The sequence below is a fragment of the Lineus longissimus genome, chromosome 7 (assembly GCF_910592395.1).
Source record: "Lineus longissimus chromosome 7, tnLinLong1.2, whole genome shotgun sequence".
In the NCBI taxonomy this organism is placed as follows: Eukaryota; Metazoa; Nemertea; class Pilidiophora; order Heteronemertea; family Lineidae; genus Lineus; species Lineus longissimus.
In genome coordinates, this window is record NC_088314.1 from 6,320,411 (window position 1) to 6,338,117 (window position 17,707).

Below are 17,707 nucleotides of genomic sequence, written 5' to 3' on the forward strand. Positions count from 1 at the left end.
CCCCAGTAAGTCCAGGCAGTTAGACTCTGCGATTTTGGAGTCAAGATGTTCCTGAATCTCCCCCTTAAAGACTATTAAAATGCTCAATGTGGTGTCGCCAGTCCTGATGCTACGGAGATTGAATGTCGTATTTGTCAGCATTAGTCAAGGAGCCTTGACTCAATCAGATGCTGTGTATTCCTACACCCACTCCACAAATGGATTTATGTTAAGAAGTGGACTACTGAATCATTCTCAATTTATATTGGGATTGGGAACGCATGGGTTGAGGCAGCAGTGTATTTTTTCAGTGCACTTGGTTTAACCCTTTTGCTACCTGACAATTTGTTCACGAAGTTACCTGAAGGACCTTGCCGACCTGTCATGATTTAGCTACCCATCCACAGTCCATGCAAGCCACAGTGTAAAGGCATGCTGAAAATGGCTCCAAAGTAGCTGATGATGCCTCCGTAATAAGTCTTAATCTGCCAGTGTTCTAACTCTACTTTCGACCTTCTCAGGCTTCTGTCAAATTATACTGAAATATTGATAATGACGAAGTTGAATTTATAGCCACTGCCAGAGCTATTTTTGTCCTATATCATACCCTTGGGAGGAGAGCTTGCATGGATGCTGTTGATGCTGTCGGTTACATTGCTCATTTGTAGTCAGCATGGAGAAGACAGCAGCTCCTAGGAGATCTGCTTGCATTTCTTAATGGGAGTCAATACACTGAGTCTGAAGACACAAGTCTGCGATTGCATCACAGTTGCTGATGAGTGCACTGCAAGATCATTCCATGCATTGGCACTTTTCTTGTTTCTGGACGTAAAATTATGGTGTAATCTACTGGTTACTAATGAATTGAATGTTTGGTTGTACCAAGGGTAGATTCTACTGTTTTTTTGGTAACTGTTGTGCAGAGAATGGAATGATTCTGCAACTTCACCATTTAAAGACTACCCTTGAAAAGGACTCACAAATGCTGTACTTCATAAGGAGGTGTCCCGCTAAGATTCACTTCCAGTGCATGAATTTATTGATTGAAATGAAAGTGGTGTGTCCTTTTACCAGAGCTGTCTACTATTGTACTTGTAGGCTGCATTGACTATAGGCAACCTGGTATAGTAATGTTGCATTCATAACAGTTTATACATGTGCCATCGACAAAAGTGTCTAATTTGTACATTGGCGCAGATCACCCTACTACTGTGCAGATCACCCTACTACTGTGCAGATCACCCTACTACTGTGCAGATCACCCTACTACTGTGCAGATCACCCTACTACTGCGCAGATCACCCTACTACTGTGCAGATCACCCTACTACTGTGCAGATCACCCTACTACTGCGCAGATCACCCTACTACTGTGCAGATCACCCTACTACTGTGCAGATCACCCTACTACTGTGCAGATCACCCTACTACTGTGCAGATCACCCTACTACTGTGCAGATCACCCTACTAACTGTGCAGATCACCCTACTACTGCGCAGATCACCCTACTACTGTGCAGATCACCCTACTACTGTGCAGATCACCCTACTACTGTGCGGTGCATCCTGAATCATAACAAAATGACTAAAAAACGTGATGGACGGCTTATTTTAATCAACGAGACAAAAATGTCAGCCAGGGGACCAAACCAATCATTGAAGACGCCGTCGTCAACGCACTCGTCAACGCACTCAAGAGCTGTGGATGATGACTAATATTTGATAGAAAAATGGAAATGATTAGTGGCAAGTGTTCGTAGATTGAATAAACCATATAAACCCTTTGGATATGAAGACCAAACAAGTTGAATCTGTGGTGAGGGGATTTTAACCCTCATGGACTATGGATTAGGTTTATAAAGTACCTTTAGATCGTGCTTGTTAAGATCGAGATTCCAATGAATGGCCTTGGTCTGGTTGAACTTGGCTCTCCTGAAACAAATTCATCTTTCTGCTCTATGTCTGTGCAATCAGTATGTCCTCGCATAGCCAGCATAGTCATGTTCCATACAATGGGAACCTGATTGCATATACAATGTAATATCAGCCTTGTGAGAATTCAAATGAGTATCAAACTCGATATTGATATGGCTCGCAGCAGTCCAGAGCAGGCATGTGTATTTTTGTATGCCCTGACGTTTTAACCCTCAAACAACTTTATAAAGAAGGAGATAGGAGTAAACTGTCATTGGTTGTGTAAGAACTATGGGACTAGGTTTAGAAACACTGTCACAGGCTTGTTTGCCTGTGAATTATGAAAGTCACTTTACTCATATTACTTTTTCTTCAGTGTGACATATGGCTTTTAAGAGGAAATGATAAACTTTTCAATATCATGGTGGTCAAGGTCAGGAAACTTTGCGCTGACCTCATGCCTATATCGTCAAGAAAATGAAATTATAGCACCAATCTGTGAGTCAACCCCATTTCTTCTGTACCTCAGTGCGGTGACCTCTCAGACATCCATCCCTTCCTTGTACTATTATTATAGACCTACTCACTACTAATTGGTCTGTTTGTTCTTTCCTGTGCCTTGGAAACAGCAAGTTCAACTGGTGGTTCTCAGGTAGACATGAATGCCTTGTTCCATTTGTTTTCTCCTTTCAAATGAAACGCTAGCTGGCAAAAAGCCCACTCCAAAGCGTTTGTCTGTTTGTTTCTCATGATTAGTTCATCAAGATGCCCAATCTACACCCTTAATTCATTATAGGTCTTGGCATATGTTCTTTCTGCAACCACTGTCCTTGGTTTCAGTACAACATCAGCTTTACCAAAATCTGATATAGAATTAGAAGGGCCTTTGTGGGTTGAGGACAAATCACCTGTCCCAACGCGACCCTGAGGCCCGATTTTGATTCCTGATATTCAGCCGAAGCTGGATGCACTCCTCTGCCTTGGAATGGCCAGAGTCGATCTCCAAAGTAAACACAAGCAGCCAAACTTATGACTGACAACATTGATGCAGTGGATGACTGTAGGGGAGGGACTATTTATGAACCAATGGCATCTCAACTGGCCTATGAATGCCCAGTCAAATTAAACACACAGCAGCCAACATAACCCTGTGTTATGACTGACAACATTGATGGAAGCATCATGCTGCTGAAAGTGACAACATTGATGGAAGCATTATGTTGCTGAAAGCTGCTGTTGTTGATTTGGGCCACTCTGACATGATGCACCAAGTAATCCTCCAATATATCGATTGTGATGAAAGCTCACCACTGCTCCGTTTCAAGGATGGCTCGCTTCCACGCTGATATGTACGATAATAAGATGTATGAAGTGTCAGTTGATGGTTATATCTGATCCGACTGTTGTAGAAGTGTTTGTGACTGTTGTAGTTGTTGTGATGTCTGCACAGCCCCCATTGTACGAGCTGGCCGTGAAGCTATTCTCAGACTGATATGTGATATCGACAAAACCCCCATTCCCCAAATGCATGTTTTGAAGACAATGCCGTTTGCTGTGGGGCGGGTGGAAGAAGGGGTCATCCACACAGCACCCGGGGTCTTTACCCAGGAGGCAGTGCCATTGGGGGTTTTTCTTGCAGGAGTCGAGTGTTTTATTAAGAAATATTGATAGTGTGGATTACATGGACTGTCAGCTATGCAAGATTCATTGCTACTTCATGCTTAAGTGACTTGTTTGTTTAAAAAAAAGATGATTTATGTCCCCTATCTAGTTATCTTGATGGCGGCAGCTTGATAAGTTAAGATGTAGCTGTAGAACTGCTGATGCAAAGTGTGCATGTTTGAAATATTTCTCTAATGTGATACAATCTTATGTGTCTTTTCAGTAACGCATGGGTGTATTATTGCAATGGTGACTCTTTATCATCCTGATGGAAGGGAGGCCAAACCTAGGTGAGTTGTGGTAGCAAGCATGTTACCCAGTTGGTGTATTTAACACGCCAAATAAACCTTTTGTACAGGCACTCCTCAACCCAGCCTATCATTAGATCAACACAGTTCGCATCAGAAGATCTTTGTTTTCATCCACTTTGATTGACTACCATACCATACCGCTGATCAAACTGGAACAACCCAAGATGCTGGTTTTCGGACCAGCAATTCAGCTTTTTAGACGCTGTACGCGTGATGCATTGCCATACATGAGTAGCTCCTGTAGCAGGTTTCTTGATAGGAAATCAATACTGCTCCATTAAACATGTTAAGGAGATCTCCTAAACAAGGTTTGTTTGATAATTTCACAATAAATAAAGGTGTTAGGCATATTGATTCAAAACTTTCATTTTCGGAATGACATTTTACTGTTGTTAAAAGGTCGTAATTAAAATGATAGTATGACGTTATAGCATTTCTGAATTTTATACCTGTACATGTAAAGTGATATACCATGAAATCTTTTCTGAGAAGGTCAATGATCAGGCCTATGACTTGCATACAAATCATTCCTGATCACTTACGTATAGGTAAAGTAAATATCTCAGTGGATCAAATTTCAAATGACAAGAATAGAACAATCCAAGATCTCTTGTCCATATGAAGTATTATTTAAAGAGAAACAAGGGTCACTCTATTGGTATTATCCTGTCCCTTGCAGTATCGTTTCATGTGTCAAACAGTTTTCCCGGTGAAAGCGTGGCCTCCCTTGATGGCAAATCAATAAAACTCCATTAACAAGATCTTGTGCATCTGCCAATCTTCTTGGATTAAAAGAAAATTGATTAGCTTCAGTAACCCATGGGTTAATTGTCCCATAAATGATCCGATAATTATCAGTTTAGTAACTCCAAGGTAAAGTTCTTTGGATGATGGAAGATGCTGGAAGTGCACTGATTGAGCATCACTTCCTAGAAGACACTATGTTCCAGTTTAAAATCAAGAGTTTGTTCAAATCAACCTTAAATGTTGAAAAAAAACATCTTTCTCAGTGAGGTTCTTCTGTAGTTCTAATGACGTGTTAAATACTTGTAAAACTAATGAGGTACCGCTAAATTGTAGTTTTAGTTAATTTCATTTAGGTTGAATTACCTGAACCATAAGGTGTCATTCGAATTGTGTATAAAGCCTCCATCGTGGTCCTTAATGGCACATGAGTTCTGCCAGTGCCTGGAGGCGATACTGCCAGCAATGGGAACCAAATCACACTGGTGTAAAAACCGATTGACTATTGACATCACGTTCTTATCGCGTAGGAGGAAATGTCACAGATTTCTTTCTACAGCGAATGCATTTTTCTCGAGGTGCAGGGAGTGCATAGCTATCGGGTTGCAAAGATTATATGCTCGGGGAAGCCGACAACCTTTCGAATGTTTCATATGAAAGAAATGAGATGATGTTGCATGGTGATGTTTTGCAAAGTTTAACACAACAGTATAATATACCAAGTGAAATGTAGTAAGGCTATGATGGGTTGGGATGAAAGTTGTAAAGAGGATGATGAGGTTGACATCCCCATTGCACCAAATCTGGCAGTAAGTCAAAAGTGATCTGAAGCCTGTCGGTTGTTCTTTCATATTGTCCCCATTTCTTTTTCCAGTTACACGCCGAATACTATGACGGGTCCAGCGCTTGGTGCCAACTCTCAGGAAATCTACCAGTTAGCTCAATATTTACAGGTGAGTTAGACTAATTGCATTCTTGAGCAAGACACTTGACCAGGAAAGTGTGGACATTGTGCGAAGATAGGTAGGAAAAGGTAACCGACTCAGACTGTGTGCACGAATATATTGAGATTACCAAAAATCATTCTTCCTCAGCGTTCCCTCTGCACTTAGAGGTGTTACTCAAGGAGTATTCCTCCTGCTCCTCCATGGTGGGATCAGTGCTGTTGCATGCCAATACATTTTGGCACCAATTGAGTTTATTGGCTGACTGACTCTGTAAAAAACATTAAGACGCTCTAACAAAACAGACCTCTGGGACGATTTTCATTGATTTCTGGTCTGAATCGAAAGTCTGACTGATTTGTATGTCATGATCAAAAGAACAAATGGAATGTATGATTCCACATAATGACCAGGTTAATTCTGATCATTCATTGGTCAAGAAGGCTTAACAAATGATCCTCTTTTGGTCAAGAAGCCTAGCAAGTCAATCGTAAAAGCCTGGCCAACTATCCTGTGGTTAATCTGAAATAATATTGTGATATGTTATGACCAAATTGGTAGATTATAGTAGATGTGGTTGGTAAAGCTTTGAGAGTTATAAAGACAAGGGTTATTTGAGTAGAAAAATAAAGGACTCCCGGCAGGACTTCATACCAAATCACTCATGTTCTTCCCAGTAAAGGAAATCTTAAAACCAATTCCACATGGAAAGGGTTTTAACTTCAATTTGTATTCTTTTGAAAACAAAGTCAAACTAGCAACCACCGCTATTCAAGTAACTTCAGCCTCCCTGCACCTGGTCCCCTCATCTGTTTGTTTAGACCAGTAAGATTGCAGGAAAATTGGTAAAGGAATTCCGCACTCAGGGTATAAGACTCGGGATAAATAGAGGAATATGCATCACCTGGCATATTTCTATCATAATCAGGGCATTAAGTCTCCCCGTCTCGAAATAGAACATGTATATGGAAGGTTATTTCAGGTTAATGTGAATGTTGAGCTAGTTAATAAACTTTGAGGCCAGAATTATTTGTTTATCGCGTTTATGGGTGAAGGTTTGATGTACCTTTTGATATCTTTGACCCTGAACTGCAAACTGAATACTGAAACCATGAAATGTTTGCAAAGTTACTTGTAAAAGACCCCAAAATAGAAGTTGCTGGCATCTCGTGGCATTCTAAAGTTTGTCACATGCATTAGTACGAAACTTTTATTAAATTCCATGACCTGTTGCCAGTTCCTATTGCCATTACGATTGCAGTTCACGTTACTGTTCCCATTACCATCACTGTTGCCAATTCCCTTCACTAATACAATAGCTGAGCTCTCAATACAGTTACTGTACATCCAATACTTTTAGGATCATCAATATCATCACAATTTGGAGTAACTTTCATCAATATTTCTGTCTCTTTTCCGTTTCAGGAAGCACTTCATAGGGAACAAATGTTAGAAAATAAATTGGCCACGTTGCAACGTTTGGTTTCGAATACTCAGGAAGCATCGGAGACGGGCTGGCAAGCATTAATAGATGAGGATAGGCTATTATCAAGATTAGAAGTACTCGAAAACCAGTTACAGGCATATGCAAAGGTGGGCAAAATGTCATTATTGATGATGGCATTGTATTTGGTCTCGGGGAGAATGCTGTCTTATTTGAGCTCATGAAGTTGTAATGAAAGTATACATGTATGTCAAGCAAGCCAAATAAAAACACTAGCCATCACATGGTCAGTTTCGTGATGAACTTATTCCAGTGATTTTTCCTTTCTGTTTCAGAACCAAACAGAAGATAATTTACGGCAGGAATTAGTAGCGTTACAAGAGGATAAACATAAATATGAAAATACTGCAAAGGTAAGAGGTCAGCCCGACATAGATTCAGATGCTTTCAATAAAGGGTGACCATCTCCTCTTGCAAAAACAAACTGCCTGTTCATAGGAACAAGGATTCATTTTAAACATTGTATCTTATATCTTATTTTGAGCGCTCCAATTCAAAACCAAAAGGAAAAGGGTTAACTGTGATCTTCCTGTATCAATATAGTGTAACAATGCATTGCTTCATATCAGACTACACTCCGAACCTATTATTACACCTGAATTTTATGCATCGTTGGCATATCTGTGTCTGCTGTCTACCTGTGCCTATCTGCACATAATATTGGTTGGGAATTTTATCCTTTTGATGGTTAATTATGAAGAGATTTGGGATGCTGACAAAAATACTGCACAGAGCCATCAAAACTAAACAGCATGCAAGGTGTACAAATATAGATGGAACAGGCTCCTTCAAAAACCTTTGAAAAAAGCTATGTTAGCTGTGATCATGAGCTGAATACCAGTTATAAAACCTTTTCCTCTCAACCTCCCTCCCATTTGTCATTCCTAATCCTAATGAAAAAGATGCGGGGTCTGACCATTAGGCTTAACTTTAACCTGGTTCTTACAATCTTCTTGTGATTCCTCTTATGATGTCGGGAGTGAAATCCCAACCACCACCGCCTTTGTACATGTTTGCAGAATCCAAAAAGCTAATTCAAGTTTCCTTCGTCATTTAGGAATCTTTACGGAGAGTGTTACAAGAAAAATTAGAAGCTGTTAGAAAATTATCAGATCTAGAAACCTCGCTGAGTAATACTGAAGACAACTGCACACATCTGAAGAGTATGTGCGAGTTAGCGCAACAGGAGTTGGAGAGGCTTGCCGGCAAGCATGAGGAGACAGAGAAAGACATGGAGGAACTGAAACAAAAGTTAGAGGTAGGGGGATCAATCTTACTGATACCTGTCATCTGTGCTAATCATCGTCATTATCATGTCCTGCAGCTGTGTGGCCGTTGGGGCAATCCTGCACGATTGATGTTGCAAACCACCTAAACAACCTCTTTTTGGCGGGTCAGGAGACATTCATGGCATCCGATGTGCCAGGTTGGATCTTTTGGTTTCGGGGCATGTTGTTAAACTTGGGTCAGCCCCATATTGGCAAACAAACTGAGATATTAGTTCACCCTCTATCATTGGTAAAGCTACACAAATTGAACTTCATGTTTGATTTTCCTGCCGCCTTCTCTTCTCAGGAAGCTGAACAGAACCATGAACAAGAAATGCAGATGGTCAACCAAGAGAAAACAGAGCTTCAAAACAAACTTGACGAGATGATGAAACAGGAAAGAGAACTTACATCCAAAATGGAGGCGATTGAAGCAGAGCATGAATCGGCCAAGGAGGAACTAGAGGCAATGAAAGGTACAATATAATTTTGGCCTCGTTCTGCTCCAGACTTCAGCAGACGACATTAAGTATAAACATTTTCACAAAAAGTATGGGTTGGATAGATAGAGTCTGCAGAAAAGTTGATATTATTTCAAGTTTAAATAACACAGTGCCCAATTGTATTTGGGTAAATATTTGATATCACAATGATAAATGTACAGGAAATTCTTTCTTTTTTTAATCCACCTGGGCACAAGGCTGCCTGCCTGTGTTAGGATCTTGCACGCTTTTATTTCTGTTGGCGTTCTTCATGTTATAGTTCATCCTCTCTCTTTTGCAGAAAATCTTATCAACAAACCGCCAGAAATTGAAAAAGTGGATCACATAAAGAATGTCAAAATGGAATCACGAGGTGAGGTTTTACTGATCAGGTGTCAAAGCTTCCTAGCCAAGTTTTATCAGGAATCTTAGCCCATGATGTTTTAGCCATTCCCATCATTGATGGTAGTTAACATAGGCTTTTGACCCTATGATATCTTTGAAAGCACTCTTTAACTGTGTCAAGTCCTTCACTGTCAAACTGATGCCATTTCAGAAATCCAAGTTGACCTTTTCGTGGAGAAGGGCGAATTCGAGGTGAAATATGATGAAACAGAAACCGACAGCCTAAAAAGTAAGTCATGCCTTATTTCTAAACTCTTTCAACAAAAGTTTTGATGTAGTGTTTCTCGTCCGGTTTAAAGTCTTGTCGCTGTTTATGTCTTTCTGTCCTTCTCTTGCAGAAAAATTGAAAGAAACGCAAGACCAGATCGAGAAATATAAAGGTACGTTCCATTCACTTCTGTTCATGCTCGTTCTTTCTTTTTAACTTTGGTGACAATGGTATCGAAGGAACTGTCGGGAATTCAGTAAGCTAATGGCATGTACATAGAGTTTCCTCACTCATTGTACAGTATGTTCCTTCTGATAGGGACTAGCTGTCCGCTCTCTGCTCACTAACAAGTCACAAGGGTACCTGCTTGGAGAAGAAAACTTGAGGGTGCACCACAATTTGTAGCTAAAGCACCTTCCTCCTCTGAAATGTGTGGTGGTAGACATCTCCCCCATTCAGTATTCACGCTGCATCAGACTAACCCACTTCTTGCTTGGATCATCTTATCCTACAAAATTAAGAAATGTGGTCAAATCCATATTGGATTAGCAAACTTGCTTCAAGGAAATATGTAATTAGGAGACCTATTTCCTCTGAAATTTGCGGTGGTAGCCTCCACACTGCAGCAAATTAACCCACTCCTTGCTTGGATCATCTCGTATCCTGCTTGATTCTCTTCCAGCCCAAATGCTTGACGGTGAGACACGACTCCGAGATAGCAAACAGAAAGTCGATACACTACAGAGTAAGTTTAGGCCTAAAAAGTGAAATATTACCCTCCTAAGTTAGCTCTATGTGGAACCTGTATTCTGGTTGTTTTCTTTGTGCGGCACTGCTAGTTTTTGAACTTTTTGCCGACTCACGGTGGCGCAAACATCACAACACATCTATCATGTCTATCATGTATCAACAAAAATTAACCTCAACTAGAAATATGGAAACCAAGCTGTTAATATGAGGCTTTATTCCGTCTCCAGTTAATCATCGTTTTCCTCATGAATTGATCAGCAAACCCTTACTGATGCTCTTTAGAAAGCTTATACTAACCGAGACCACTCATAACAGCTGCTTGAAATGTCCTTACACTTGCGATATGAGATCCATCCAGGCTGGTCTGCACTGGTTGAGCTCAACCACACCAACACTCAGCCAAAGAACCACTACTGGGCAAAAAATAACTTTTTACTGTGAAAGTTGCTGACGTTTACCCCGAAATTTGTTTAAAAATGCCACCAATCCTGACGCTGGGGATATCCACCACACCCTATCTTTGTCCAAAACAGTAGAAGTGGAATATAGACATCTCAATAATCCATTCATAAATTGTAACCAACAAAGTTGTCAAATGTATGCACAAATATAAGTTATTTGTAGTGTTACATGTCCTCAGTATTTTTGTATAGTTTCATGTAGTTTCTGTCTATTGATGTTTTTGATTTTGGCGTTAAGTATTGTGAATTTTCCTTTGTTTTAGATGAACTCGACAAGGCCCAACTCCAACAATCGGACAGTGTGTTACAGATTGTTTCTTTAGAAGGTCAGTCTTGTGCTGCGCTATTACTGATTGTAATGCACTTTTCTGCACAAATTTTCTATTAAAATAATGATGGTGATGCACCGGCTTCCTATTCTTTCTTGATACTTTCCCGACAAAATATCTGCACCAGTGGATCAGGACGTTTTAGTTCCAATCAGTCTTCTCCCTGACCTCTTCCCCATCATTGTTGCAGTGAATTTTTGCATCACATCCTTGACAGGAACATGTCTGGAAGATGATGGGAATGTGTCAGGGAGATGACAGGAACTTGTTGGGAGCTGGTGGTTCACCATGTAAGGCTTTATGGTCGCACAAAGATAAGCTACTTGCTGTCTCACCATGAGGGTTGCCGCTTGTTGTAGCCAGTGGTGTTCCACAACTCAGGATTATATCATGGTCCATGTTGATGGCCAACTTAAACAATAAAGAGGTGATTCACAGTGTCATACACGTACACTCCTCATTTACATATCTAGCTTACCTGTTCTTTTTCTTGTCCAACTGACATTTACTTGCAAAACGTTCTTTGCTGAAGAAAATGTCTCTGTTTTTAATGCTTGAAAGCCCAATTTTATACACTATCTGAAACTTCCAACAACATGAAAACAACGTGTGATTGGCTGGAAGCTTTTTCCTTGCTTTATGCAGTTTTAATTGATACCAGTTTTAAAATACTGTGAAATTAATCATTTTTGCATGGGTTTTACTTCTGCTATTTTGGCTAGCGTGTTATGATAGCTAAAATATGTGACAGGAATATGAAAATGGTGCAAAGGCTTTCCACATTAACCTTTCCAAAAACACTTATTTTCGAAGATGGAAAGACACAATATGACAAAAAGGCCTAATAAAATTCCTGCCAGAATGAATGATTTCACAGTACGCTTCTCGTTAAATTGCATGTTTGGTTCTGATCTTGTCCTGCAGGCGTCGTTGTTGTCATGAAGCGTGTATTAATTGTTGTTCTTTTGTTTTCATTGTTCATCTTAGAAAAACTTAAGTTTTCGGACTTTCACATGAGCCAAATGATGGACAATACTGTGGCTGACTTGCAAAGTAAGTTTTTTATGAAAAGTGTGTTTTGTTTACTTAATTTTTTTGTTGATTGTTTACACAACTTGTGTGAGGGTGTGGTTGAGAATGAAACCTTGCCCTCATACACAACTCTAACCCTGACTATACAATTCTAAATGAGATTAGTACTTCGTAGTTGGCTTTATTTAATAACTGCGCTGTGTTGTGGTGTAATTACTTATACTAAACCTTTCCATTTCATCCACCATTCTTCAGATCCATAAAAAAGACTTGGGGGCCCACCATTGCCAGATTAGTCATATTGAAAAATTGCTTGTACATCAGTACTTCCCTGCCTTGCATATCCACACATTCACTCGCCCAACAAGTCAAAGACCACTGATCTCAGATTCCCTGCTCCAGGGGCAATTAAAGGGCAGTGGGGACCATTACCCTAGGGATTCTCAGCGTGCCTTCTTAGGGACAAACTTTCTAGAGTTCTTTGGTTACCTGGTATTTTTTTAGGAATGTTTTTTATTAGAAAAAGGTAGAATTTTTATTCTGTCTAGCTTCTCTTCTAACTACATCTGTACCAGAGCACTCAGTCATTGTGAAGTAGATTGTCATTTAAGATAATCACAGTAATTTTTAGCAGGCGCAATACGGTTTGAAGAAAGTAAGCTACATGGCTACCTTTGCTGAGCTACATGTATATATGCAGTTCTAATTTTTTTTGGTAAATAGGTGTTCTGATAAGCCCAGAACTATGATCGTCAGCCTTCCATTTGGCTTTCTGACGACACTACATGTGAGATACATTTAGTTGAGAAGTCATAAAATTATTTCCTTTCCAAATAATAAACGTTTTTTCTTTTCCAGCTCAACTTGATGAATCTGAGAAGCAAGCCGACAAAAGTAGTGACTTGTCATCAAAATTAGAAAGTAAGTATTGTATATCAGTGTATGCGTGACAACTTCTGCCCAAGCCCTGCCATGTACGAACAGATTTGAAAGTACGGGCATAGATGGATCTGTACCACTGCCTGACCAGTCAACATAATCAGATTTAACTTTAATCCTATGCATAAAATGATGGGTATGAGGCTAGGGTCTTAGGATCAGCAGCTGAGGAAGGACTGCAGATGATGGAAAGGTAATATAGTGTATGAACTACTTGTGTTAAATATTTACAAATTTTTCAGGCCAAATTGAGGAACTGGAGAAACAGCTCATTCGGTATCGAGAAGATGAGGAAGCAAGTCGCTCGAGACTAATTGAGAATAACGACGATACGAACAGCAACCCGATTAACGGCATTACGAATCATGTCGAGACGCCAACAACTTCCCCTATGATTCCAAAGTTGTGCCACATTGAGGATCTAGAGAAAATCAAAGGTGTGTGTCCTTTGAAGAGTTATCCAGACAAAAACTTAGTCCTTGCTATGGGTTAGGTAAAAGCTGCATTTATGATTGTACACATTGCTTTTGACAAAGTCTTCACCATCGAGACTGGTGTTGACATGTATGAACATTGCAACTGTATTGTATCCATTTCGGCTCTCTGTTGAGCTGCCAGTTTACTTGGTAGACCCAGCACTGGCAGTCATATGACCTGGCTGTTGAGCTGCCAGTTTACTTGGTAGACCCAACACTGGCAGTCATATGACCTGGCTGTTGAGCTGCCAGTTTACTTGGTAGTCCCAGCACTGGCAGTCATATGACCTGGCTCAAAAAAAGGCTTCAAGAGCATGTGAATGGGGTACCAAGTGGATATATCTCCAGTTTGGGAAATTTTGGTCCCATTCAGTCAGTTGGTAAAGTAACTAAGAGTGACAGCACTCCCTGGGAGTCGTAGTGCAGTTGTAGGTTTCTTGTCTGCAACATCATTTTGAAATTAATGTGTGTGCTCTAACCTTGCGAGTGTATGGTTTAAACTTGCAGAGGATTACAGTGAGACTATAGACAGGCTCGCCTTAGCCACTGATAAAATATGCGAGTTGGAAGGTAATATGATTGTGATGAGGGTTATTTGGAATGACTGTCACATTGTCTTCTCTGTATGATTGGTCAGATCTGGACAGGTATGGAGGCAGAGGAGTGAAAAGTAATCACCAATATTATGCTGTTTCTTGAGGCATTTCAGAACAACATACATGTATTAGAATACTTAACTATTGCATCCTTTTTGAGCGAACAGAGCTTCTACATGGGATGCACCAGATTTCATCTTGAGGTGGTTATGTGATATGTGTAAACAAGTGTGATAGGACTGATGTCCTAGTTGACCTTCTTCTAGAAGTTCTCTACCCATATTCATCAGGAGAAAAAGCTTGCCCATAAACCTAGTACCTTTTCTTTCCTCTGTCCTTCATGACCTGCATCTGGTGCACATTTGCCCTGCATACACATGGCCAACCCGTAACAAACATCTACACAGATGATCTTAACAGAGAACTTCTCATTTCAGCATTTTGTGAATTAGACATAGCCTTTTGTGAATCATCTCATCTCTTGTCCCAGCCGTAGTCTTTACGAGTAGAGAGTCCTACATCACTTCAAGTTGACCTTGAGAGTTGTCTAAGGTGACTGCAAAAGCCAAAAAAATCTAGGATTATTTAATTTTGTTAGAAATCTTTGCAAATCAAGTGCAAATATTTTCATTTTTGAAGTACCTATGGGCATATTCATTTTTTTTTGGTGACCATAAAGTGAAGTCCTCAGTTGACTTTTTATCAAAATAAGACACTAGCAGTGGTGTCAACTTGAAGTTGAGAGACTGTAGGCTCATCTTTTCATATAACATCCATGAAAATCTAAGAACAGAATGGCTACTGTGTATATCATGGTTGACACTTCTCTTGGTCCTTTCCCTAACATGCCTTGTTGGTGAAGTGCTTAAAAAAATCCCGATGACTTAAGCATTGCTGTTCAGATAATAGGTTTACTGGTGCAGTTTCTTATTTCCTTGCCCCCACCTTCACTTCAAATTTAGACCAACATCCCAGTGTCATTTCATAACTTTTTCAAAACTGGAAAAATAAAACGAAGCAGATGTTACATTTTGGTTATTCATCTGCCCCCTATTTTCTTCATAGTCATAGGCCTGATCCATCTTTCTTTCTAAGCATGGGCATGGCTGAAAGTACTGGTTAGAACTCAAAATCAGACAATAAATAACAGCTATTGGCCTCTTGTCCTGAAGAAAGAAGCAGGCTCTACTGAGACTTTCAAACTCAGCAATAATTTTCAAAACTGATTCTCAAACATTGCATTGCTGTGTGTGTTTGCTCCATGTTCTAATAAGAAGATTTTCATCCACTGCCACACTGTTCGAAGTCCCTTACATGGCCAAACACGACAAAACATTTCAACAATGTGGTGTTGGATTGGACTGTGTGACTGCGGTCTTTAGAACACAGAGTCTTAAGACATATTTTCTAATGCATGAGTATGGAATACAGTTTTTGTCCATGTCACGGCATATGAGTAGATACTTTCCATAGTTTTCTTGTTTGCAAAGGAATTGGCATTTTAAGTCTTGATCATGAAATGTGCATCTTTTTCTGTGTTTTGATGTCAGTAGAGGAGATACAAGGATTTCTTGTCTGCGGGAAAACGTTAATCACTGGTTTTATAATTACCTGTTGCATCAGTGACCCATTTTTTGTCTCAGACACCTGCTGACCTCACAAACAAGAGATGTTTGTCTCATGTGATAATTATTGCATGTCGCCGAGACAAAAACCTCTGGTTTGCGGGTTGCTTTGGGTACCGCGTGCATGGGATTCGCATATTTGCTTTTATACTCTTTGTTCATCATCTTGAGATGTTCATTTTCTGCGGATGGTGTAGGTCCCCTCACTGCTGGTTTGAAATAGATTCATGGGCAAAGAAATTTGCCAGACTTGTCAGTTGTCAGAAAAGAAAAAAAGTTCTGTCAAAGATTTGTCAATTTTTAGAAAAAAGTACACCAGAAATTCACCTACAGTGCCATTTTCAGAGTCGTTTTCACCATGGTTACAAGTCTGGAGATTCCTGTAAGATTCATTGTTTTAAATCTTTTTTACCTTTTCCAGGATTACTGTGTGAAGCTAGAGATGCACAGAAAGACAGCGAAAATGAAATTGACAAGTTCAGACGTAAGTCCAATGATGTATCATTAGGAACAGCGCTTCGCTCTCAGGCCAAAAATAGCTCCGAAATTACGTCATGGCGGCCAAAGTGTCTTAGTCGGCATTTGATGGATTCCATCCTGGTTGGAAACCGAGTCTCTAGGCCAGGAACCCCACTTGGACATGCTACAGACTGTTGCAAATGTGAACACGGAAGATGAGGAAGACTTCGATTACAGAATCCACAAGGTGATAGGAGTTGTATTCGGTAACCTCATATAACTTGTCATTCCAGATGAACTTGATGCAGCGCGGATTCAGACCAAGACATTTGTCGAAGAGGCCCAGTCGTTACGCTCACAGCTCGAGGTGTCGGGTACCCAGGTGAAGGACCGAATGAGTCAGGTCGCGGAGTTACAAGAGCAGCTGAGTAAGACAGAGGCCAGCAACAAGGAAGTCAAACAACAGATCACAGTACTACGGGGTAAGAGGGGAATCCATTTGATGTCAGTTGTCTATCCAAAGTCTATATTGTGGTCATGTTTGCTGGCATGTTAGTCAGAACTCGAAAGTGACCAAGTCTCCTGCATGTAGTAGCGTCTGTCCTTAGTGCATTATTGTAGAGGTTTACATATGTGCCCATCTTGGACCTTAGTTCCTACCATTATTTGTGTTAAATCTTCATTTGCACTAATGTTTGGATTATTCCTTTGGTGTTATCAGAGATTTCACATGAAAATATCTGCATCCTATTCAAAGTTAGGGAAATTTTGATGTGTTCATCACTGGATGCATCTTGATTGGATTTGAACTCAGAATAAGCATAATTGGAAAATTAACTTAGGTAAATCTTACATCTGCATGTACATGTATAGCATGATGCATTGAGCCAAATCAGTTTGATCGAGAATGTAACGCATGCTATTTCTCCCCAGATCAACTAGCAGAAGAACAAAGCTTGAAATCAAATGGTTTAGAAGAGATGGCAAGTTTGAAAAGTGAGTGCTGGTGTCATCATTACAACAAATGGGATTGCATGAAACCTTACGCTTGCTGCTGGTATTGCATTCCCAAGTTTATCTTTTGCTTTCGAAGTCTTGCTTGTTGGTACTACTAAGAGTATAAGTTGAACCAGTGATCTGATGTTTCGAGTGTGTGGCTCATTCAAATGAGAGATTTTTGTCGCAGCAATCTTCGACCATGATCGCAAGCAACAAAAATTGCTTGCCTTACACAGTAATCCAGCTGCTTCTTCAGTGGCGGTCTCCACTATACTGGTATGGAGGATCATATTAGGCTTTCCCTTATCTCAAGCAGTTGATAGCACCCACCATTTCATTTTAAAAACCTTTGAAAAAATGTTTTATGTTATTTGTTTTTTCGGTGTTATTAATTGTGTTTTTTCTTTTCCTTTTCTTGCCATTCTTCTTCTTTTCCTTCCAATTTCCCATTCCCATTCTTTTGCTTACTCTGCAATCCTTTGGTCTCTCCTCTCCTCTACTCTTCCTTCTTTATCCTAAACCCTTGCCACTCTTATAGAATTCCTGGACACTGAAAGAGAAGCTCATGAAATTGACCGGGCACACTTGGAATCTGTTCAGCGTAGGTGTCCTGCTCTACACT

The 17,707-nt window shown here is 40.1% G+C and overlaps 1 protein-coding gene across 11 annotated transcripts in view; it reads left to right on the forward strand.

Annotated features, from left to right (window-relative positions):
• Positions 1-17,707, forward strand: part of LOC135490591 (sarcolemmal membrane-associated protein-like) — a 30,633-nt gene that overhangs the window by 6,996 nt on the left and 5,930 nt on the right. For 3 of the 11 annotated variants that reach the window (XM_064775800.1, XM_064775802.1, XM_064775801.1), the window contains 19 exons: positions 3,777-3,843; positions 5,483-5,561; positions 6,978-7,145; positions 7,332-7,409; positions 8,114-8,314; positions 8,632-8,800; positions 9,108-9,179; positions 9,363-9,440; positions 9,550-9,591; positions 10,102-10,164; positions 10,894-10,956; positions 11,947-12,012; positions 12,850-12,912; positions 13,173-13,367; positions 13,914-13,976; positions 16,049-16,111; positions 16,380-16,568; positions 17,020-17,082; positions 17,624-17,686. In XM_064775800.1, the coding sequence (XP_064631870.1) occupies positions 3,777-3,843; positions 5,483-5,561; positions 6,978-7,145; positions 7,332-7,409; positions 8,114-8,314; positions 8,632-8,800; positions 9,108-9,179; positions 9,363-9,440; positions 9,550-9,591; positions 10,102-10,164; positions 10,894-10,956; positions 11,947-12,012; positions 12,850-12,912; positions 13,173-13,367; positions 13,914-13,976; positions 16,049-16,111; positions 16,380-16,568; positions 17,020-17,082; positions 17,624-17,686 (1,845 nt within the window). The remainder of the gene's footprint in view (positions 1-3,776; positions 3,844-5,482; positions 5,562-6,977; positions 7,146-7,331; positions 7,410-8,113; positions 8,315-8,631; positions 8,801-9,107; positions 9,180-9,362; positions 9,441-9,549; positions 9,592-10,101; positions 10,165-10,893; positions 10,957-11,946; positions 12,013-12,849; positions 12,913-13,172; positions 13,368-13,913; positions 13,977-16,048; positions 16,112-16,379; positions 16,569-17,019; positions 17,083-17,623; positions 17,687-17,707) is intronic. The other 8 variants (XM_064775804.1, XM_064775805.1, XM_064775803.1 and 5 more) reach the window with 8 other exon arrangements.